The sequence below is a fragment of the Protopterus annectens genome, chromosome 14.part0, assembly GCF_019279795.1.
Source record: "Protopterus annectens isolate FY-2018-M chromosome 14.part0, PAN1.0, whole genome shotgun sequence".
NCBI lineage: Eukaryota > Metazoa > Chordata > Ceratodontiformes > Protopteridae > Protopterus > Protopterus annectens.
Genome location: NC_056748.1, coordinates 766,984,445 through 767,010,279, shown reverse-complemented (window position 1 = coordinate 767,010,279; position 25,835 = coordinate 766,984,445). Strand labels below are relative to the sequence as shown.

Below are 25,835 nucleotides of genomic sequence, written 5' to 3'. Positions count from 1 at the left end.
ATTTACATGATTACTTATCCCTCCATAGCCACTAATAAAACACACTATATGTCCCCTTCTGACCAGTAATCTTAACACATCAGTTGAAATCCATATTAAATCCAACACTTTCTACTGGAGGATGTCAACTATCCAGCAATAAACTGGCTGACTTACACCCCTATAATTACTATGGAACAAATCTTCTCAGCTTCTTAAAAGCTATGAACACCTCAACCATGGGTCTTGATAACACACCAGGTTGCCTGATTATCAGTACCAAATATGGTCTATATGAACCCAGACTTAACCCTTTACTCTTAGCCTCTCCACTTGTGACATCACCAAAGCATGTAAATCAGCCATTGTAATGCCAGTGGTCTAACCATGGACCTTGGCAGCTCCAGACCCATTAGTCTCACTAGCTTCATATATGAAGCTATGGAACTTATCTTATACCTCATTAATTTGGACATTGAAAACTACTCTTAACCCTGGAACTTCATTAATCTGGATTTGAAAAATAGGTCCTGTCTATTTAATCCCGTTTTCTTTAAAGTCACTGAAGCAGTAGACAGCAGTTATGCAGCACATACAGCATATCCAGACATGGCAAAGGCATATGACACTTTTACCATGCAGGCATTATTAATATACATACATTTGAATATAAATCTTGTTATTGTTCAGTAGACAGCTAAAATGTGTTTAGAGTAACAGTTGCCAGTTATGAACACAAAAAGGTTGCCAGTGGTGTACCAAAAGTCTTAGTGTTTGTCCCTCTCCATTCTGATATCTGTTTCTCATCTCATCAGACCAGTAACTCTGGCCTATAAATATCTAAGTTTGCAGAAGACTGTAAAGTGGGTGTTGTTATTCAGTCTTTCACTGGCTCATAATAGCTCCATAATGGCTTGGAGTATTTTAACAATTAGTGCAAGGACAAAGATCTCAAATTAAATGTAAAAAAAAAAAGTAGGATTTGTAAACAAAGCATTTCTACATCATACTATCTAGACAACCCACATCAGCCATTGTCATAAATGATTTAGTCATTCTTGTTGATAATTCTTTATCTTTTGACCATCACATTTTCGCATCACTTCAGAAAGCCTTCTATCTGTCTAATCTAATTTCCAATGGTATTTTCTTAAGATCTGTAGAAATCATAATTCGTCTTTAATCATCTAGCATCAGACACATTATTGAATATATAATGCCTAATATGGCATATATTTCTCTAAGTACATTACTCATCTTGACAGATCTCAGAGATTCCTATCCTAAAAGATAATTAGCCTTAAGACACGCAGTTATACACACAGATTGGTAATCCTCTCTGTACATGGTCTCTTTTGGACACATCCATAGTGATCTGTGTCTAGCTTTTTAAACCATGAAAGATCCAACCCTCCTTGAAATCTTATTCCTTTGAAGAACAAATGGCTCCTCAAATACCCAGTTAAGGAAATGAACCTTCTTCAACAAATAAATAAGCATATTAGTATAGTATATTCATATCCCAATGTATCCCCACGCTCAGAATAAATTTCCATTATATGTCAGAGTAGCAGTTTTGCTACCTTCAAGGTAACCCTAGATAATTGGATGGGCAGCCTCAAATTCTTCCCTGATCCATCTTCAGTTGCCCTCCTTGAGACTGGAGGGAACTTTTGTTTATGGTATAGTGGTTAGATTTGGAAAGGTCTGCAGACTGATTGCCTAGTACTTAGCTATGAACCCTTGAAACCTTCAAGGTTCATGCATCCTACTAGCACTGAATTTCATTAGCTACATACAGTAAAAAAAACACAATCTGCCACATGTTGAAATCCAAGAAACATACTTAAAAGAAGTAAGATTCATTTATCATCTTCACTCTTGAGGATTGCTACTTAATATTAATAAATCGGTGTAATCCTCAATGAAAATTATATAAAAATTAAATGAAAAAAATGCTATGAAATGCTTCTATAGTATGTATATGTTATCAATATAATGTGATTAGTATTTGGAGAATATGAAAATATGTAATGAAAATGTCATTAATGGCATGTGTTTGCAGTAGCATGCTACATTTCTTCTTTTCTTTAATTAAGCATTGTATAGTGGTTTAGTTCATCAAGTTTCGGCTGTTAAATGCAATGTGAAGTTTGCAAAGTTATTTACAGCCAACTTGTCAAAGGACTAACTCCTTAAGAACTGTTCTTTTCATTGGTAGTTAGTGAAAGCTGAAAAAATAAGGAGGTCATAGGACTGCTGTCCTCCACAGCTTTTAACTGCAAATCATAAAATTACATACATTTAAGTTTCTGACTTTATATGCATTTCTTCGTGCCAGTCCCAAGCCTGGATAAATGGTGAGGGTTGCGTCAGGAAGGGCATCCGGCGTAAAACATTTGCCAAATGAGATATGGAGAAAACAATACAGATTTACATATCAGATTGGTCGAGGCCTGGGTTAACAATGACCGCCACCAATACTGTTAGCCAACAGGGTGCTGGCAGAAATTGGTCTACTGTTGGCCGAAGGAGGAGGAGAAGAAGAAGAAGAGGGGGAAGGCAAGGCCAAATGCAGGAAGAGAGTAGAAAGGTTAGGAGTGTGGTAGTGAGGGTAGGAACTTTGAATGTTGGCAGCATGACTGGTATAGGGAGAGAGCTAGTTGATATGGTGGACAGAAGGAAGGTTGATATATTGTGTGTGCAAGAGACCAGGTGGAAGGGAAGTAAGGCCAGGTGTATTGGAGGTGGGTTCAAATTGTTCTATCATGATGTGGATGGGAGGAGAAATGGGGTAGGGGTTATCCTCAAGGAACAGTATGCCTAGAGTGTTTTGGGGGTGAAAAGAGTGTCAGATAGAGTGAGGTTTATGAAGCTGGAAACTGATGGTGTAATGATGAATGTTGTTAGTGCATATACTCCGGAAGTTGGGTGTGCGATGGATGAGAAAGAAAAATTTTGGAGTGAGTTGGATGAAGTGGTGATGACTGTACCCAAGGGTGAGAGAGAGTGGTGATTGGAGCAGATTCCAATGGGCATGTTGGTGAAGGGAACAGAATGGATGAGGAAGTGATGGGTAGGTATGATGTTAAGGAAAGGAATGCAGAAGGTCAGATGGTAGTGGGTTTTGCAAAAAGGATGGACATGGCTGTGGTGAATACGCATTTTAACAAGAGGGAGGAGCATAGGGTGACATGCAAGAGTGGAAGGAGATGCACACAGGTGCATTATATCCTATGCAGGAGGGCCAGTTTGATGGGGACTGTAAAGTGGTTATGGGGGAAAGTGTAATTAGGCAGTATAGAATGGTGGTCTGTAGAATGACGTTGGTGATCCAGAAGAGGAGGAGGAGGAGTGTGAGGGCAGCACCAAGGATCAAATGGTGGAAATTGAAAAATGGTGATTGTAAGGTGGAGTTCAGAGAAGAGTTAATTCAGGCAATGGGTGGCAGTGAAGAGTTACCGAACAGCTGGGTAACTACAGCAGAGCTAGTAAGGGAGACTGCTAGAAAGGTGCTTGGTGTGACATCTGGACAGAGAAAGGAGGACAAGGAGACCTGGTGGTGGAATGAGGAAGTACAGGAGAGTATACAAAGAAAAAGGTTGGCGAAGAAGAAGTGGGATTGTCAGAGAGATGAAGAAAGTAGACAGGAGTATAAGGAGATGAGGTGCATGGCAAAGAGAGAGGTGGCAAAGGCTAAGGATAAGGCATATGGAGAGTTGTATGAAAGAATGGACACTAAGGAGGGAGAAAAGGACCTGTATCGATTGGCTAGACAGAGGGACCGAGCTAGGAAAGATGTGCAGCAGGTAAGGGTGATAAAGGATAATGAAGGAAATGTACTCACAAGTGAGGAGAGTGTGTTGAACAGATGGAAAGAGTACTTTGAGGGGCTGATGAATGAAGAGAATGAGAGAGAGAGAAGGTTGGATGATGTGGGGATAGTGAATCAGGAAGTGCAATGGATTAGCAAGGACAAAGTAAGGATAGCCATGAAGAGGATGAAGAATGGAAAGGCTGTTGGTCCAGATGATATACCTGTGGATGCTTGGAGGTGTTTAGGAGAAATGGCAGTGGAGTTTTTAACTAGATTGTTTAATGAAATCTTGGAAAGTGAGAGGATGCCTGAGGAATGGAGAAAAAGTGTTTTGGTCCCGATTTTTAAGAATAAGTGTGATGTGCAGAGCTGTAGCAACTACAGGGGGATAAAATTGATCAGTCACAGCATGAAATTATGGGAAAGAGTAGTAGAAGCTAGGTTAGGAAGGGAGGTGATGATTAGTGATCAGCAGTATGGTTTCATGCCTGGAAAGAGAACTACAGATGTGATGTTTGCTCTGAGAGAGTGGATGGAGAAGTACAGAGAAGGTCAGAAGGAGTTGCATTGTGTCTTTGTGGACTTAGAGAAATTATATGACAGGGTGCCTAGAGAGGAGATGTGGTATTGTATGAGGAAGTCGGTAGTGGTAGAGAAGTATGTAAGAGTGGTACAGGATATGTACAAGGGTAGTGTGACAGCGGTGAGATCTGCAGTGGGAGTGACAGATGCATTTAAGGTGGAGGTGGGATTACATCAAGGATCAGCTCTGAGCCCTTTCTTATTTGCAGTGGTGATGGAAAGGTTGACAGATGAGATCAGACAGGAGTCCCCGTGGACTATGATGTTTGCAGATGACATTGTGATATGTAGTGAGAGTAGGGAACAGGTTGAGAAGACCCTGGAGAGGTGGAGATATGCTCTAGAGAGAAGAGGAATGAAGGTCAGCAGGACTAAGACAGAATATATGTGTGTGAATGAGAGGGAGTATAATGGAATTGTGAGGATGCAGGAAGTAGAGTTGGAGAAGGTGGATGAGTTTAAATACTTGGGATCAACAGTTCAGAGTAATGGCGAGTGTGGAAGAGAGGTGAAGAAGAGAGAACAGGCAGGGTGGAGTGCATGGAGAAGAGTGCCAGGAGTGATTTGTGACAGACGAGTACCAGTAAGAGTGAAAGGGAATGTCTACAAGAGAGTAGTGAGAACAGCTATGTTATATGGGTTGGGGACAGTGGCACTGACAAAAAGGCAGGAGTTAGAGCTGGATGTGGCAGAGTTAAAGATGTTAAGATTTGCACTGGGTGTGACGAGGGTAGACAGGATTAGGAATAAGTATGTTAGAGGGTCAGCCCAGGTTGGACGGTTTGGAGACAAAGCCAGAGAGGTGAGACTGCGTTGGTTTGGACGTGCTGAGGAGGGATGCTGGGTATATTGGGAAAAGGATGCTAACAATGAAGCTGCCAGGTAAGACGAAAAGAGGAAGGCCTAAGATAAGGTTTATGGATGTCGTAAGAGAGGACATGCAGGTGGTTGGTGTGACAGAGCAAGATGCAGAGAAAAGGAAGAAATGAAAACAGATGAGCCACTGTGGCGACCCCTAATGGGACCAGCCGAAAGAAAAAGAAGACTTTATATCCTTCAGAAAATATATGCTAATGAAAACCTGTTAGTCTAGCCATTTTCTAAGTTTGTACAAGCAAAACTTTAAAAATTGTCTCTAATGTTAGCCCCTTTGTCCCCGCTTTATTTTTGTTTTTGTCCATATTTCTTGTGCTTAAAGACTGAGATGTATGATGTCCTCCATCAACGGCTGTGTAATCTTGATGTTTTCAGCAATCATCACACTAGATGAAAAGAAACTGAAGTGGATTGCTCCCATTTGTTATGGGAACTTTCTCCCTGGGTCCATTTTTATACAAATAGGGTGATGCAGGTTTAGTAAAATATGAATAAACAAACATACATGCAAATATGTAAATAAAATGATTTACAAAATGATGAATGAATGAAAAAAATGAATCTCTTCTTTATTACGTATTGTACTACAAGGAGCCTGTTAGTTAAAGCACATATGTGTACATATAGTAACTATTGCCCACTTAACATTATTATGATATTAGTTAAAATCAATGCACTAAAACCATATGTCTGTATCATTATAACTAACTGGTTTATTATACATACCACATTTGTTTGTTTTTATCAGTAATTTAATTTTTACTTCATAACTATGTTACAGATTGCAACATCATAGCTGCTCCTGTAAGACTGCTGTTTCCTCAGTGGAATTTAACCAGCAAACACATATGAAATAAACAATAAAATGAATAACTCAGTCCTTCTTAATAAGTTGTGACTGACGGCGGTAATAAATACAAAATGAAAAGACCATCCACTTGCATAAAGCCTATAGGTCAACAAGACTGATGTATTTTATAAAGTGGAAGTGATTGGTAGCATAGAAAAAAAAATTCACTGCAAAAATGTATAAATTAAAAAAATTTCAGGAAGCAAGACAGAAAAGGAGCAATGTATTCTTATAGAAAGGTAGCATTTGGGCCAATAGTGACAATAATAAAAATGAAAGAATTCACAAGTAGCCATATGAAAATTAGGGTCTATATTAGAACACTGAACATTCAAAATTTCGAGTGTTCTAATATCGAACCCTATGAATCGAAATTTAAAACATCGAACATTCAGAACAGCAAATTTTTTCCTAGGGAAAAAATTTGCTGTTCCAAAACACATACACAACACACGCACACCAAACAAAGAGCAATCCACACACATACACCTAAACTCTTACACCTAACCATACACTAAACTATACATACACCACTAACTATCCACTTACCTTAATCCAAACCCTAACCCTAAGGTCCGTCACTATCGCACAGTCACCTCACCCGTGCCCTAACCCTAACTCACCTACCCTGCCCTAACCCTCACATCCACACAATCGCACACTTACCTGACCTGCTCCCTAACCCTAACTCACCTAACCCGCCCTAACCCTCATGTCCACACAATCGCACACTTACCTGAACCCGACCCGTAACTTTCCACCACAGCGCTGAAAATACCAAAGCAACAGAAATGGACAACTGATTTCTTTCCCTAGGAAAACATTTGGTTTTCTGTTTCTTCGATATTAGAACACTCGAAATTTTGAATGTTCGGTGTTCTAATATAGACCCAAAAAGGATTACAGTAGCTGAGGGATGCTGTGGTTGTGGGAATGTTTCTAAATAATCATTTGATATTCTGGCACATTCCATAATTTCATTTTCATAAGAACTGTGGAAAGCTGTCCAGGAAAGGCAAATAAAATGGTGCAGTGAATTAAATTCATGTGGTTAGGCAGTTATAGCATTATGCCATTGCACATCACATAATTAAGCAATAATTACAAAGAGAAGTAAGAAAATGCAAAAAGAAGTACAAAATTCAAAGCCTTCACTAGCAGGGAGCAAAACCAATAACAATATTCCACAAAATGCTTTCAACTACTTCCTTTTGAAAATCTTGATGTGACCAGAGGAGCTAGGAGCTACAATGCACTGATACAGACCCCTGCTTTTAAAATGGTTCATTCTGTGCAAACTACACACACACACACACACACACACACACACACACACACACACACACACACACACACACACACACACACACACGCACACACGCACACATACACACACACACACACACACACACGCGCGCGCGCGCGCACTTTTTCTGTCATATTAGAAGATTGTACTTCTGTTTCATGCAAAACAAGTCTGAATTATTTTGCGACATTCTGCATATATTCTGTACAATGCTTTGCTTTCACAGTACCCATAGTTATATTTTTCTACAAAATTTGTCTGTACACTTAGTACCCTCTAACTAAACCATTCCAGGGGTCATCTATACTCCTGTGATTCTGTTTCATGATTTAGGCTGATACACTGCAAATGTTTATTTTGAAGCACAAACTGATGTTATCACAGTTTTTGAAATCTGAATAAAATTAATTTCAAATAGCTATTTCGATTCAACAAAGAACTCTGTTTACAAACTAAAAAACTGTAAATTTACGAAACCATCATTTTACACCAAAAACAATGATATTGTAACATTGACTCTAAATAACTTAAGACATAAATAAAAACAGTTTACTGACTTTACATGTGTTTCACTAAAAGGAGAACTATACCCACCTGGTCCAATGCAGAATCCAGCAATGATTCCAATCACACAGATGACACTGACATAGTGCATCCAAAGTACTTTAGCCTGAGGCAGGAGCAGAAATAGATAAGGGATGAAGTCAATGACTGCTAGGTTACAATAGCAAATAACACATCTAGCCCAAAGTAATCTAAAGCAATTATTCTCAATTTTGGTACCTGATGGTGTGCTAAAGAATAAGAACGCATATACAGTTTCAAATTCATGTACTATTGTTAAGGAATTTGCCACTTTTGGGCTGCTGTAGTCTTAATTAATCTCAGAAAATGGATGCAAAAACCTATCCTCTCATTGGCTGTAATGCCTCACAGAGGGTTGCCTAAACTACCATACAGAGCTTGCAGAAAAATAAGTACCACTATACAATAAAATAATTTGGTAAGGTAACAGCAGTTACTTTTAAGATGTTGGCAAATTATTTTTTTCCTCACATGCTGTTACAATTTTTTTTTTTAAAAATCCCTACTGTCTCTTACTTTCTCCATCTTAAGCACTAAACATATGCGCACATACCCCTTAACTGCTCTCTCAAGAATTCTGGACAAATCCAAAAATAATAGGGATGAAGACCCAAAATCAGGGACAATTTTATATATTAATTTAATTCAATTCACCTAAAATTTAATAGAGCAAAAGGTTTTGCATCAGCATGATTTTTCTGAACAATATGAAACTCTAATAACTAACATTACTGACTGTAGTCCTCAGCGATCTACCAGAAAATCAAAGCATTTATAAGGGACACAACAAAAACATGAGGCAAAATTTGGGATGTTGTGCAAATTCAAGAGCAGCTGAGAGTTATGCATATATACACATATATGCACACACATAAAAATGAAAGAAGTTACTCCACTTACAAAAATAAAACAAGAAATTACTCCAAGTCTGAATAAAAAAACCCACAACCTAACGTCAGAACAGGGTTCAATTAGCTCACTAGACAATCACACATTCATTCTGGATATGCTGACTCCAGTCTAGAGGGAAAAAAACAAACAACTTCCAACAGCATCAGCCTCTTCACATTACATTTGGCTAAGTTAATTAAATCAATCTAGAAAAGTGAATATATTGTTATCCACTTCATTCACTCCCTGCCCCAAGTAGGCTAACTCATCTTCTTTAATGTTTTAAAACACTTTGACATAATTTACTAATATAAAAAGGATTTGTTAGGTAAGTATGGCTAAAAATATATGCTAGCCCTTTCACTGGTTGATGAGCTATACAAAGACTGATAAAACCGATTCCAAATTAAGGCAAAAAAAATTATCTGGGAAAATAAGTGTAAAGATTGACAAAAATGAGTACATCTAAGGTGAGTCCTTCACTCCACTAGCCTCCAAACTATTCAACAATGCATCAGCACACAACCTTTGAAACCTTACCACTTTGATCCTCTCAGAGGTGCCGGAAGATGTTGAAGACTGGGGGGGGGCAGAGGATACGAGGGGCACTTAGTGATCTAAAAAGGGCAATTTTTTAAAACTATTTACTACCACAACATAGGTTCACTTGGAGGACACTTTAAGCTTAGCCAATTTCCCTTTTAGTGCCTGAATTAACATTTCCTGATTGTTCTTATGTATCCCATGGCTGTTAATTGTATATTAGCCCTGGTGAGAATAAATGTGATCATACTAGCGATAATTTGAGGGGACCCATGTAAGGGATGCAGCATTTAGAAACTGCGTCTATCCATTAATGGCATGAGGGGCAATCCTGGAGTACATTTGCTATTACCCATCGTTAGATCCAAGTTGCATTTGAATATGGACAGGGATGAGCTTTGTTTTACTTGAATGGATCGTTTGTTCTGGAATAATGGTAGCCTCTGTGATAAATATCCATCTCTAAACAACATTCAGTTTAGATACCTGGACTGAGTATTTCTGATGCCATTTGACTTGTTGATGTTCAGTAGGTCCATCTGTATTAGGTCGGAGAATGCCTTGTATGCCAGACCTGTCACCTCTAAGCACTCTGCAGGATACTGAGTATAGTGATAAATCTTTGAGGTGGTCCATGCAAGACCTATTGTTTAGGACTTGTATTCTTTTAGTAAGGTATCTCTGTGGGTATTCCAATTGTTGCATGGGGCTGGACAGATACATGCCAAAGTGGGCATTATACAAGATGATTGACCTAATGAGAGCTTTGTAAAAGGGGACAATAACATCTCTAGATCTACTCACAATCAATTTGTTTATAAGGTGTGCAATACAGACTTTCTTATGACTCTGGACACATATTGGTCAAAAGTTAGGTCACTATACACACAAGTTCCCAAATGCTAAACAACTGGGTCAGTTCTCGGGGAGGCATTGTCAGTTCGGCAGATGCCTGGAGTAGATGACTTCCCAAAGGATATGATAATGTATTTCTTGGGGTTTAGTTTCAATTCATGATTCTGACACCAGTTATTGTTTGGGGCAAACCTTCCTGCATGATGGTTAAGTCATTTGGAAATTCAATAACTGCTTCTAGCTTACAGTCATCTCAAACTTAGTCGGCCAAAGCCCTTTGGTATTTCCTTTTACTTTTGAGATATGTATGCCAAACAGAAAAAGTCTCAGCACCGAACCCTGGGGGACTCCATTGATGACTGGTCTTTTCCCCTATGTTGATCTACTGCATCCTGTGAGCAAGCATACATGTATGCATTCTTTGATTCACCTTCCTGATTGTATTAAATTATATTCCTTATATAATAGAGCACCACTTGTCAGAATGTGTTTTACATTTGTAGTTTGGAACAGTCTTTTAGTAATCAATGAAACAAAAAGTATGAACCAATAATGAAAAAACTATCCATTTCAGAAAATTTCAAGCATAAAAGGCCACTCAAACTTTTGTCATTACAATCCACCAATATCAGAAAATATGCAAAATCTCTGCAGAAGCAAGTCATCTAAATAATTCCACATTAAAGGGATCTGTAACTAATGAAGAGGTTGCTGCTAGCAAACAATTTTATATTTCATTGTTTCATCTACAAATAAAGTGCCAGTTGCCCTTGAAGAATAAATTGCCTATGCTACATTAAAAAAATGATAAACTAGTAATTTTGTAATGGAGAATGGATGGCAAACTGATAACCAGTTCATAGTTACTAGGTAACTCCTCCAAAGGAGGACATTCATAGGACTGCAGCATCTACTCCCTTTAAAGTACAACACATTACAGTATCAGCGATCCATCTGCATACTGTGGGAGTAGTACCCACAGCCTTCTGCATCAAAAGCAAGTATACTACCTGTTGTGCTACTAACAATGCAAATACGTAGCACTAAACTTCTCTTCACCTTAAGCTCTCAGCTCTTGTAAAATCCATTTGACTCTCAACAAAATCTCTCAACTTCACAGCACAAGAAATCTGGAAAAAGCCTAAATTTATTTGGGGGGGCAAGGGCCCAAAACCAGGGACACATTTTAAATATTGCTTGTATAATCTTAGAAAGTTGTTAAAATAAAGTCGTATGTGTTACTATGTGTTTCCTGAAAGATAGGAAGACTGAAACATAAAGGGCTATCATTCTTTAGTGAATTCAGTACTCACTGATTTGCCAGAAAACCACAAATGTTAAGAGGAACAGATCAAAAGTATGAGCCAAATATCCTGTGAAAATCTGGACAGTTGAGAGCTATGGACTCAACTCCTTGAATCACAAGAGTGGAGAATTCAGGTTCTTGTTTGAGCCTGAGTAAGACTAACCACCAGGTATAACACACAGACACACACACACACACACACACACACACACACACACACACACACACACACACACACACACACACACACACACACACACACACACACACACACACACACACACACACACACACACACACACACACACACACACACACACACAAGAGCAGCATAACTCCTGCAAATAAAAGAACAAAACTCTCCTTACTGGTATGACTCTGGCTCAAGCAGCACCAACAGAACAGTGGCAGCATAACTCCTGTAACACAGAGCAATAAGAGAACAAGACCCAACAGGTCTTACAGCTGTAAAAGTGGTGGAGGCTCACCCTCCTTCTGGATCTATAGTTCCGGCACCCATGGGTCCTCTCCTCCAAACCCTACAAACTAGGCTCCATTGCACAGACCAAAAAGTAAAAGTGATCAGAAAACAGTGATCCTACTGAGTAAAGAAAAGTGATCAGAGAACAGTGATCCTACTGTGTAAAGAAAAGTGATCCTACTGTGTAAAGTAAAAGTGATCAGGAAACAGTGATCCTACTGTGTAAAGAAAAGTGATCAGAGAACAGTGATCCTACTGTGTAAAGTAAAAGTGATCAGAGAACAGTGATCCTACTGTGTAAAGTAAAAGTGATCAGGAAACAGTGATCCTACTGTGTAAAGAAAAGTGATCAGAGAACAGTGATCCTACTGTGTAAAGTAAAAGTGATCAGGAAACAGTGATCCTACTGTGTAAAGTAAAAGTGATCAGGAAACAGTGATCCTACTGTGTAAAGTAAAAGTGATCAGGAAACAGTGATCCTACTGTGTAAAGTAAAAGTGATCAGAGAACAGTGATCCTACTGTGTAAAGTAAAAGTGATCAGGAAACAGTGATCCTAGTGCGTGAAGTAAAGATGAGGAAGTGCAGCAGTGATGCTGATAGAGCAAAGTGAATGTTGTAATATACAGACAGGACTAGTAGCAGAAAGATGAAGACAGATGTACCTGTCTATCCATCACTGGTAAAACATCACTTCGAACACATTGTCCACATCTGGATTTTATGAGGACTACACTTTAGAAAAGATAAAGAAACACAATGTGAGTAGTTACTAAATGCAAGGTCTACATCAGATACCAGAAGCAAACAGAATTAAGGACTTCACTGTATGATTCCTGGAAAGGAAGGGAGAAAACACATTGCAAAGTTTTTTGAATACTTCACTGTGTCAGTACATGCAAGAAGTAATCACTTTTCTGGAACAGTTCTTATCCTAATTAGGAGAATGCAGAGAGATGTGTTTGAGGAAAAAATCTCTTCACAGAAAGGGAGTTTATTCAAAGAGAAACAATAATGCCCCAGAGACGTACAGTGAAAGGGAAAGGTTCAGTGCATCAGATGGTACATGTAGTGACTGTGATGTGGCAACGAATGTGGGGCAAACTTAGTAAACTGCCTTGCATTTCTCAAAAAGTTCACAACTTCTATTCAGAAATTCAAGCTAAATTGCATTTCCACTACTTTACTTCCTTCTGTTTAAAATGAGGGAAATGTATTTTGTCAAATACATTTGTTTTTCAACAGTGATTAACAACTTCTAAAACCCTTAAAAACTTTGCTGACTGAGTGAGCTTTAGTTTGCATTCTATGTACAAATATTAACTCAGGTCTGCTTTTAAAACATGCTGTAGGTATAATGGGACAAACTAAGTTCACAAAAATAAAATGGATATCTGGGCAGCAGTATTAACAGGAAGAACAGCGTTTCTGAAACTATAGCGAGCTCTGAGAAGGTACACATTATTCTGAAAGTATGTGATGATTTGTTTTTGTTTTTTCTCGTAAGGATATGCAACCTTGCACTGAATTCACATTGAAAAGGGCAGGCAATATGAATACATGTGCCTGCATGGGTTTCCTGTTTGTAGAGCTTATAGGGAACAGGTAGCTTGCAGTATCAGGACCATGTGTCCTTGCTTATTCCTTTCGCAAATAAGGTGATTTACTACATACAACATCTCTATACTTGTACAAATATTTTCCTCAACTGTACTAGGGTAGGGTTGTGTCACTGCCATTTCCCCAGGTGTCCCCTCCTTCTGGCAGCAGGGATGGTTATCCTACCCTATACATATCTGATAAACCTGATTTATTTTATTTGAAATTGTTAAACAGTGTAGACCATTAACTGCAAATGATCAACTTCAGTCTCAGTCTGGAGTGAAATAGAAAAACAATTGTCATGACAAAAGTAATGCAGAGCAACAGTACAAGAAAACCACAAAACAAGAACTCAAATGTATATCATGTATAATAAGAGTATATAATACAAAAACTGAAACAAATTGTATGTGATATGCACAAAAATATGTATGTGTCAGATTGTTTATTGGATAACTGCTTGAAATGCATATCATGCAGGTTGGTGATGAGATGATAAGGAATTCGAATGTGAGAAAGTAAGAAAAGATGTTGAGTAGGTCATATGTCTTAAGACAAGACAGCTGCATTTTGATGTCTTTGAAGATGATTTTTATCTGTGACCACAATTTGGGCTAGGATATAGTCTCGTTAAAACAGGATGAGAAAGAGTGCCAGAGATTAAAGCCTAAAATGTAGAAGCACTGGTCCATGCAATGAAAACTGGATATTTTGGGTTTTGGAGAATGGGTCCTGAATGGTTGTGACATCTTATATTATAGGAAGGAATCTATTTTATCTCTGCTGCATCACAGTGTTTTTATTCTTGTTCAAACTATTTTATGAGTTTAACAACTACAGTACAGGTTGTTTGAAAAGGTGTGAACCGAACAGGAAGTCAGTTCTTTGACTGAAAGCCATTTATGTTTTCAGTAGTTTTACAGAGGTGTTCATGCCTTGGATAGAGTGTGATAAATCAGCAGATGTTACTAGAGAAGGTTTGAATGGTTGTGTCATTCCCTTTAGATGGTACTGCAGTTGAAGGGAGACCTTCTTCTATCTTTGACAGCAAAGTGCCTTTGCCTGTTCTCAAGGCATGACAAAGAAAGGAGAGATTTTCACAGAGAAAAAATATGTGTTAATCATTTTCTTGTATTTTTCAGATGAAGATGAAAAATTGAAAGAGGGATCTAGCCAGATTCCTATATATTTGAAAGAAATAATATTTTCTTCCCATATATTTGAAGGAATTGATTTTTCGTGTGAATATTTTTGTGATCAAAGATTTGTAATGAATCACAGGTTTTGTAGAGTTTTTTTTCTTTGTACCAAAGAACATAATTTTCCTTGTGGAAGACATTAGTAAAAGGTTGTTGTTGTTGTTGTGTCTTTTGGCTTTTCCTGGTTAGGGGTCGCCACAGCAGAACTCCGGTCCGCTCATGATTGGCAGTAGATTTTTACGTACCGAGTTGCCAGCTCTGACGCACAACCTTCAATGAAGGTACGCCCATTCACGCATGTCTCCACACAGAAGACGCGCTAGCTGAGAATCGAACAGGACAACGTCTTAACTGTGAGGTGACAACGCTACCGCAGCACCATATTAGTAAAAGGTATTTATTACTAAACATTAGAATAAAGGATAGAACATCTGCTTATCATTCATTTTGCAGTGATGATATGGAATGATTAGAATGGAGTAGGACCATGTTATCATCATAAAGTGAGAGAGAGGTGAGGTAGATTGTAAGGGAGTTTATTAAAGTAGATAGGGAATAAGAGGAGTATGCAGCCTTGAGACTCACCTTATAGAATTAGGGGGTTGAAGGTGAAACTGAGGAGTTAATGTTGACGGCAAAGTTAGAATTACTGAGACACTTTTGTAGCCACTGAATGGCATCAGAGCTAATCCATATTTTATTTAAATGGTCTGCAATAATGGAGTGATCTACAAGACAAAATGCTCTGATAAAAGGTGATAAAGATGGCTCTTATTAGCATTCCTTTATCCAAACTGATCAAGATTTAATCAATAAGAGTTAGAAATCTAGGCTAGTCAAAAGAAAGTAGATGGGATTAGACAACATACCGTGAAAACTGAGCATATATAATAATATTTTCCTAAAGTAGGAAAGTAGGAAGTATGCAGATTGGACTGTAGTGTGAGACTTTTGTAGGTTTTCGTATTATCTGTGCTTGCTTGGTGGGGGGGGGGGGCTATCTACTCATATCTGTTCCAGGATTGGATTTATGTCTTTAATTGTAATTTATTTAAAGTAGAATACAGGAGTGTAAGAAGGAGGCGAAGGAGTATTTAGAGATGAAAGTGGGTTGGCAGTTGAAAGCTGAGCTAAATTCTATGGGAAAGTCAGGGGGAGTTAACTGGAGGTTGGGTTTTTAAAAAGATAGCTATTGTATGGTATCCAGTTAATTATCTGACTCATATGAAGTCCTTTCATATATGGGGAGCTAGGCAGGATTTCCAAGAATGCCAAGCCTGACCCCCAATGTTTAGTAAGACCTGAGTTTGTATGTTAGCCATTGATTCTGCTTGAGCTTGTGCAGCGTTGAAATTAAGGAAAGTCGTGATTAATTTAGGGGAAATTTTGTGGCATAGGTGATGAGGAATAAAACTTATGAGATGGTGATCATTGGAAGATGGGGTTTCACAGTAACAGGAGAGGTTATTTTGCCATTACTTGATCAAGTAAAGAGTGGTAGGTAGTTTTAAGGTTTGGTTGGGTGGGTAAATGCACAAGTTGTGTGAGGTTGGACTCTAACTCTGAGACATCATTATGGATAGGGCTGAGCAGATTAAGGTTGAATTCCCCAAGAAATGTGACATTTTTCATGTTATTAGAGTTGAAGGATGAGTCCTATGGGGAATGCAAATGTACTAATATTTAACAATGTATGCCTCATGTATTCCAATATCCGTCCCTATGACTACTGTATGGAATATCTAACCATATGACTATAGTAGGATAGAACAGATAACCCTCATTGTTGGAACTGTCATCATCCTGGTAACAGTAGTATATAGTCTATAAGCTACAGCTTTGTGTCATGTATTCATGGGTGATTGCATGCCTGCAAGAGATGTGAACAGTGGAGGAGGATTAGTTTCTGCTCTGATAAAAATGATGTCCTGCTACAGGCATTCACATATCTCTCACCCTCTTAGCATAAGCAATTTAGACAAAGCCAAAAATAATGTGGGGGGGGGGGGACAAAGCTCCATAATCAGAGATACTATTTAATTATTGCTCTTAGAAATTTAGAAAGTTGTTAGAATAACAGGCTTTGCATTAGAATGCATTTTCTGAAGGATTGGAAGTTAGAAACTCAAATGTCTGGCATTATCTAGAGGCACCAAGCCCCAATAATTTGCCAGAAAATCACACATTGTTTTCTGAGGAACATGCAAAAAATATGAAGCATAAATTTGGACATTTTTCAAAAATCTGGACCGTTGAGAGGTATGTACATTTGGATGGCACTTGTTGGGGAGAGGAGGTGCTGAATATCCTCTATATGGCTGTTAGTGTTCTATGACATAAATGCTATTGGGGGGCCACAACTGCACATTACTGCAGTGTTGTAAGCATGTCGCCAATAAGCAGCACCATGCCAGAGCAAAGGCATATTCTATGGTAGCTGAGAGGTCAGGCATGGTGGGCATCTGGAAGCAGCAGGCTGACAGAGCCAAAGGACTTTTTGGTGTCTTTGAAGGCAGGCAGTGTTTCTGGGAACATCACTTAAGGACAGGACACTGGCTTAAGCAGTGACCCACCCCAACATGTCTCCATGGATGATGCACCAAGTTAGTACCACATTCAGAAGATTCATGTACATTAGCACTGCACATGCAGACTGCAGAATAATCAGACCATATATGTTCCACATGTTCTGCTATAGCAACATCAGATATCCAGTCATGTCAGAATGGCAGCAGAGATAGACTGGGACTGTAGGGTACATAGATCATAGAGATCCCACACATGCATGCATGCATGCCACATGGCTTTGTTTAGAAATATGTAAACATGCTTTCACTGTGTATTCACAAAACAGACAGCAGCTACAGTAACACCTCTGGAAGCTGGGGCAGAACAATATTCTGATGTTGGCACCCATGCAGGGGTTGATAAGGAAGACAAGACATACATACCTGAGTCACAAGCTGATGACACAGTGGCATTATCTTTCCCATTCCACAGTGGGCATCTGTCTACAGTACAGGCAGAGATTTTGGCATACATAACTCATAGACGAGCCGAAGGCTGCACAGTCTGAGCACTCAAGATCCCAATTAGGGGATGGAGGCTCTGTTGGCTCTGAATAGCAGCAATGCTCCCCTTGCATCTGTAGTAGCAGATGAACATATTCAATCTGAGGTTGGCATAGACAGCATTTCACAGCACCATAGGGGGGGGGCTTGATGACATCACATGTCAAAGTTAGGCATGACATGCAGAAGGCACTTGAGATCAATCTGTAGATATTGTGCCCTATTTTCCAGGCACAGTCTACTGCAACCCTGTCCAGCATGGACATGATGGCAATTTTGTGTGACATCCATGATGACATGTACTCCAGGGTTGGGTCCCATACACATAACCAAAACACCACTTACCCAGCCTGCACATGATTGAGCCGAGAACACCAAAAGGACAAAACACCAACTGTGCGGAACACCGACATGGAACTAAATAAATAAGCCACTGGCCAGCCCAACAAGAACACTAAAATGGAAGCAAAGAAAACACACCCACATGGGGGGTTTTGCCCCCCACACCTCCCTATGTGGGAGGCTGTGCCCCCCACACCCCCTAACTAAATATTCCAACTCCAAGCTCACACTACCATGGAGGTAAGGGGCAAAGGTCGACATGCTGGCCGAGCAGTTACTTTCTGTTGGTTCCCCATTGATGTTCCGAGCAGTCTGTTTTGTCCTTTCGGTTTGCTCTGCTCAATCATGTGAAAGTCGGGTAAGTGGCATTTTGGTTATGTGTAGAGGACCCCCAGGGATATAGTTATCTTTGTTTTTATGTGATCTATGGTGGTACACACTGCTTAAATCTCTATGTCCATACAAAAGATTCCCAGAAACAACATTGTAGCCCATACTATCAGTGTTGTCCAAGGTCAGTTTAAGGTATATACTAGGTATGGATGTGTACAGGGGCCATCACAGTGTACAGCATCCTTACCTGCATCTGACATGAACAGCACTCCATCAGTCTTCATTATGGGTGACCACAACACTCAGCCTCCATTGGCAAGAAACCTCATGACCTGACTTCATCTAAGTCACAGTGCCATAGTCACACACTGTCCCTGTCAGGTAGATAATTCCTAATGTAACAAGCCAGCATAGTGATTGAAGGTCATGGTTATGTGGAGGCAATCAGCCTCATCAAAGGAGGAAATTGCCTACTGCACAATGTACTATTTGCCTCAAGACCCCTGTCTCTTCCTTCTGTGACATACCCTCCCACCCAGTGTGTGCAGACATTTCTCATTGTGTCTCTATCCACCTGTGCCCATAATGATGGGTGGGACCCACTCCAACCTTTCTCATGTTTGGTAAATGAGGGAATGTCTGATGCACAGCAAGGCTTGGCCATGAAATGATCAGAAAACACTGACATTAACACTGCATGCATCCTGTCTGTCCCATCTGAAAATGCTCTGTCACTTTGTGCTCATCAGGACATACAAGTCTGGATTACATGTAACCCCTTCAGATGTATTGCCATTTAATGTGTATATATTGCTGTCTGGGGAGGCTTGAGTAGCTGTTAGTTGCTGCTGTTCCACTACATTCTCACTGAACGATGGAGTTAATGCACTTTCCTGACTGCCAGTGAGTGTGCATGGTCTGATCATACCAGTTTCACTGGCTGGCAGTGCCTGTCTCCTCACTAACGTATTTGGGAGTATACAACATATGTTAAGAACATCATGTTCATAGTGGAGTGTCCCCTAGAAATAGAAAGACAACAGGATCAGGCTTCAAGAAGGCTGACTACCTATTCTAGAGTTGTGCATGTGCATGTGCATTATTATAGTTCGACTGCCTCCCCTGCATATAAAAAAGGACTGTCTTCATCAGGAAGAAGAATGGGGACTGGTCACATTAGTCATGTATATGAGCCTCTTATAAGTAGGCACTGTAATACTTTTTGCCAAGCAAGAGAAGATTTGTCTTTTGAAATGTATTTCAAGAAATATGAGCTGCATAAAAGGGGCACATCCTCTCATATTACATGTGATACAAGCACTGCTAAGGACAAGTCAGACTGAAAAAGTTCTGTAATAAAGCTTTCATAATATGCTTCAAGGAATATGAGCCCCGCAAAAGGTAGACACAGCCTCTCATATTATATGTGATACAAAACAAGCTATTATACAACGACCCCCCCCATTATTATTCAAAAAACGTGCACGCTGACTGGTCAGCGTGCACGTTGTAAATCAGAGTTATAGTAATGGAAAAAGGTCCGGTGGCCCGGACTTTTTCCATTACTATAACTCTTTTTTTTTTTTACAGCAACGGAGAACGCAAGATCTCCGTTGCTTCACACTGTCTCGCTATGTTAAACTCATTTAGCATAGCGAGACAGCATTAAGAAAAGCAACGGAGATTCTCCGTTGCTTTTTTTAATGCTGTCTCGCTATGTTAAACTCTTTTAACATAGTGAGACAGTTTGTAAAAAGCAACGGAGATCTTGCTTTCTCCGTTGCTTTTAAATTTTAACTATGTTAAATGGGTTTAACATAGCGAGACAGCTTTAAAAGCAACGGCTCCGTTGCTTTTTTTAAAGCTGTCTCGCTATGTTAAACCCATTTAACATAGCGAAACAGTTTCTTTTTACAAACTGTTTTGCTATGTTAAATGGGTTTAACATAGCGAGACAGCTTTAAAAAAAGCAATGGCCCATTGCTTTTTTTAAAGCTGTCTCGCTATGTTAAACCCATTTAACATAGCGAAACAGTTTGTAAAAAGCAACGGAGATCTTGCTTTCTCCGTTGCTTTTGCCCACAGCTCTGGTGTACTGTGTAGGCATACGCATGTGCAGTACATCAGAACTGCCACAGAATACCAGACAGCTGCAGAAGGGCAGCAAGGAGGCATTATACAATGCCATTATTTAAGAAAATTAATTATTTTTTTCTTAAATAATGTCATTGTATAATAGCAATAACCCACTTCTGGGTGTGGGTAATGCTGGGTTTACCCACGGTTGCCTTTGTTTGGTCACTCGGGCTTCGCCCTCGTGACCAAACCACACCAACTGTGGGTAAATCCAGCATTACCCACACCCAGGCGTGGGTTATTGCTATAATAAAATATGGTGATAGCCTTGTAGAAGCAGGCATTTTCAATGATGAAACTGTAAACTAGTTTGCAAACTACCCTATTGAAACTCAGATGAAAATGTTTTTTAAATGTAGCTCTATGGTGGTAGCTCATGCTGTGTTGTCTTCTTTTGTTTGCTAAAATAAAAATAAAAATAAAAAACATTTGACTAAGAATGAGGTTCCACAGGCTGCTGAGATGGTAAAGCCTCACAGGTCTTTCAGTCATATTCAAATAAAGGACTAACCTCTAAGCTTTGGGATTGGCTCCTTGTTTTTCCATCTCCCAGATTTTCCACCAATGAGCTCATGAGGACCCTCCCACCATTGTCTGTAATTGGCTTTAAATAACTGACCTGCTGAATGTAATGTACTAGAACATGAACACTCATCCATCTACCTACTTAACTGAAAAAAGTGCTTGAAAATTCAACAAGGCATCTTTATTTCTCCCATAGGGAGGCCATCAGAGAGAGCGAGTTTCTTACATCTGCTAACTAAAATGATTTTTTTCAGAACTAATCCTTTATTCTCTGTTTCACATGTATAAAAATGGTACACCTTCCTACTTAGTACGTGTAAGGATAACATATCAGACAAGACCTGAACAATGCCCTAATCAACTCTAAAGAGAATGTTGATGTCTTGATTCGCAAAATTATAGCACATCACCCACTAATGACCACGTTTTCATGGTACTGGTCACCTACTCACCCATACTGACACCACTAAGAACAACAGAATGCTGCTACAACAAGCATTCACTCTATCTGTGACTCTTAAAATTCTGTGTGCTTTTCCCTTTTATTGTCAGGTGCACATTGAACTGTAATTTCCCCTCTAACAAGTGAGGAATCACAACCCAATGTTACTCAGCAAAATGGGTGACTTCCCAAAAGTAATTTTTAGGAGAGGTAAAAATATGAAGAACTTGTTAGAACAGCCAACGTTGTAGTACCCCTAAAATTACAGGTATGGGTAAATGTGAATCCTGTAATTTCTGTAAATTTGTGGATGTGGCCAATTTCTTTGTCATCAATGGCACTCACTACAAACTTAAATTAAGGTTCAATTGTAATTCCAAATATGTGGTTTATTTAGCTAGGTGCCAATGTTGTCCTGTATTTTACATTGGCAAAACGGAGTGTAGACTCCGTGATAGAGTTTACGAACATCAGTATGCAATTTCCAAGGGGAAAATTGATAACACCCTAGGTAAACATATTCAGGCCAACAAATAACATAAATTTAAGTATATGGTTATTGATCAGGTCCTCCAGGATATTAGGGGTGGCCCTATGCCCCTACAGTTGGAGGAGTTAGAATTGTCCTGGCAAATCAAGCTGAAAGCTTATAATTTTCCAGGGTTAAATGAAACTTGTTCCATTAGCTGCATTTTAAAGTTGAAGAGTTTACAGAGATGATTATGTGTATGAAGTGTGAGCTACAGTTCACCTTTTTTAAGCATCTTTTTCAAGTGATGTTTTATTTTTAGTAGTAATAATGTTGACAAGTAGTATGTTAATTAGTTTAGTCAAATATTATGTCATGTATGTAGTACCAGGAGAGTTAGAATGATTTTTAATACTATATTAATGTTACACTAGCATATGAAATCTTGAAATTATTTGTTTTTTTATTCTTACTTCTGGCTGTATCTTTGAGAAGGAGTTTGCCTTTAAATTTTAAGTTGGATGTTATGAGGTTGTGTCAGGATTGGTTACTGTGACCACCTGACACTATTTTTAACACAAGATTTGAATTGAAGTTTGTACACTGTTTCTGAAGAAGTTTGCTTGGGAAGCAAATGAAAAGTGCTTCAACTACTTGTTTAAATAAATCGACAGTTTAGTCTTTGGACTTTGGCAGCTCGCTGTGACAGCTTTTTTTTTGTTTTCAGCAGTTTGGTGTGCCTAATTTGTCTCAGTAGTCTCCATGGCGTCTGGAACGGCAGCCAGCCAGGTTCTACTTCGGGAGCAAACGTCAACAGTAATGTTGCTCATATTGATTCAAATAACACCTTAACATCCTTATTCAGTAAAATTGAGCCTACTTTTTCACGGCTGAATTGGCTAGACAGGAACCAGCATGAAATACAAGACTCTATACCACTCCCATTTACTTCTGGTTGATCACATTGGTCTCCGGTTAGTAGTGGCAACCTAGAGAGTTCACCAGCAATGAACGAGAGGCCGGACCAGCAGAGAACCCCTGAGGCAGTGATGGGCGATGTGCCTGCTGTTACCGGTGAAGTGGCTGGTACTAGTTTGGCACTAAATAGCGGTCAGCCAGCGTGGGACACCGCAAGTGGTTTAATTAACATACAAGCCCAAACACAAGTTTTGGCAGGACTAACATCTCAAAATGTAATTAACAGCACTACAGGACTTACCGGTTTGCCTTCGTTGTCATCTTGGATATCAGATGGCTTCTCATTTTCTGGAGGAGTGTCTAACAGTAGTGAAGGAGGACCGGTTGATAGAGGTAATACTTTATCTCCAAATGTAGTGAGTAAATTGAAAAGTTTTGACAGTCATTTAGTGAAACTCAAAAAACTGCAACTAGAGATTTCTTACTTCCGTGAATGTCTTTCACGGAGGGTGGTTCCGAAAGGCTTACGCTGCCACCAGTACCCTATGGGACTTGAAGCAGAATCAGACTTTCACAAAGAACTAGTAGTTTTGTTTGACCATCAGGGTTTCGAGTTACTTGAACTCATGGTCAAACATTACAGCATATGGGTTGACAATTTATCCAAAGTAGTGATGGATTTGGATAACAGTATTAAATCTGACTTTGAGTTTCTACGATACAAGTTTGAATACAGTCGTATCTTTTCAAGTATAGACCAATACATGTCGTAACTCAAAGCCAATAAAATAAAAAAACTTGAACGGGATCGTATTGCATAGGATCAAGGTACAGCGTACCCAGTACCTTCATCTGCTCAAGTTTGGCGGCAGGGTGGTTCTACCTTTGGTCAATTATCTGGAAGTACTAGACAGAATTCTAACAATAATAATAACAGTAACCAGGTGAATCAGAAAGTCAGCTATGTTGGAGAAAGTTCTCCTAATACCAATTTAGAGGAACTTAATGACTCCACTGACTCAACTGGTCCAGTAGAAGTTCGGAGAAGTGAGAGGTTACAAAATATCTCTCGGGGGCAGGACAACAATGTACAATTTAATCAAAATTTTTGACAGACTAACTACACAGGTGCCAGACCAAAACAAAAGAACTCTTGTCAGAACACCACAAAGAGCAACCGCAAATTCAACAAATGCAAAAGTTAACTAGTGTAGTTTTACACAGTGAGTTTGAAGTTATTCTTAATGAAATAGTGCCAGAGTTGATCGAATGTCAACAACAAGTCCCCCAACAAAGGACAGATCCAGGTGGTTCTGTTCTCACCAGTAGAGGGCCAGTGGTTATTACTAATAAAGTAGAGGGCTTTAAAGTTCACAATTTTTCTTTAGTATCTATTACTCCTGTCATTGTAGAGTTCTTAGCTAAAGGACATACATATGTTCCTTCATAGCGCCTGGACTTGTTTAAAACTATTCTTGACATTAAAATTTTCACTAGGAAATTGAACTTTAACTTAATGTTGGGAGATGTTATGAGCACATCAGGTGTTGATAATTTTTATATACCTAGTACGTTCAATCCCCCTTTGCATCAACTACTACAAATGTTTGAACAGTCATGTGAATTGGACATTAGACATGCTATTAATGATGGGTTCAAGGGGAAGTTCCTATACATCAGGAGGGATGAATACGAATACCTTGAGTTTATCAGGTCACAGGACATTCGTTTGTGTAAACCTGACAAAGGAGGGGGTTTGGCAGTGTCTGACAACTTAAATTACATAGAATGTATGAAAGGGTTGTTAGACACTAGCGCTTATCAACTGAGCTCACGCTCAGAGGTTTATAAGGCTTGCCAATTAATTAAGAACTGTATTAATGATCTGTATATAGAAGGTAGAATAGAGCAGAATATTTACAATTACATGTCAACACCATATCCGAGGTTTCCATACCTTTTCGGAATTCCCAAAATTCATAAAAACATGTTGAATCCACCTATGAGACCTTTGGTCAATGGTCAAGGTTCACCTACATATCCTTGTGCAAAAGTTGTCGATGCCATACTTCAGAAATATTTGAAACCTGAGGACTAAGTATGCAAGGATTCATGGTCCTTTCTGAAGAAAATTGATAGCTTACAGTATAATGGGGACTATAATTTCCTCACAGTCGACGTTAAAAATCCTTATACTTGCATTCCACATGTTTTGGGTACTGAGTGGATAGGGCTAATGTTAAAGAAAAATGGAGCACCAATAGCAGGAATGTCTTTAGTAATAGAATTACTTGACCTTATTCTATCCAACAATTTCTTCATGTTTGGAAATGATTTTTACTTACAAAAAGTGGGGGTTGCTATGGGCTCTCCATGTGGGGCTAGTATAGCCAGTTTAGTAATAGCCTTTTGGGAGTCAGAATTTGTATTCAAAAACGAGAACTTGAAAGACTCCCTGGTATATTACACATGTTACCTTGACAATATTTTCATCTTACTGAAATATGACTTGGAGGTTAGTAGAAATGTGGTTGAGTTTTTTAATCAGTCAACACAGTTCTTACAATTTACATCTACATTTGACACTGAGGTGATAGCCTACTTAGATATTTGGCAAGCTAAACATAGAGTACAGCATTGCTTTGTAGCTAAGATTCATAGGAAGAGTACTTATTCTAATACTTTCCTACATTTTTCCAGTTGCCACCCCCACCATCAGAAACCATCA

At 39.1% G+C, this 25,835-nt stretch overlaps 1 protein-coding gene across 1 annotated transcript in view; it reads right to left on the bottom strand.

The window, feature by feature from the left end:
* Positions 1–25,835, bottom strand: part of LOC122788725 (solute carrier family 2, facilitated glucose transporter member 5-like) — a 569,090-nt gene that overhangs the window by 120,630 nt on the left and 422,625 nt on the right. The window contains exon 10 of the mRNA XM_044055616.1: positions 8,005–8,080. Within this exon, the coding sequence (XP_043911551.1) occupies positions 8,005–8,080 (76 nt within the window). The remainder of the gene's footprint in view (positions 1–8,004; positions 8,081–25,835) is intronic.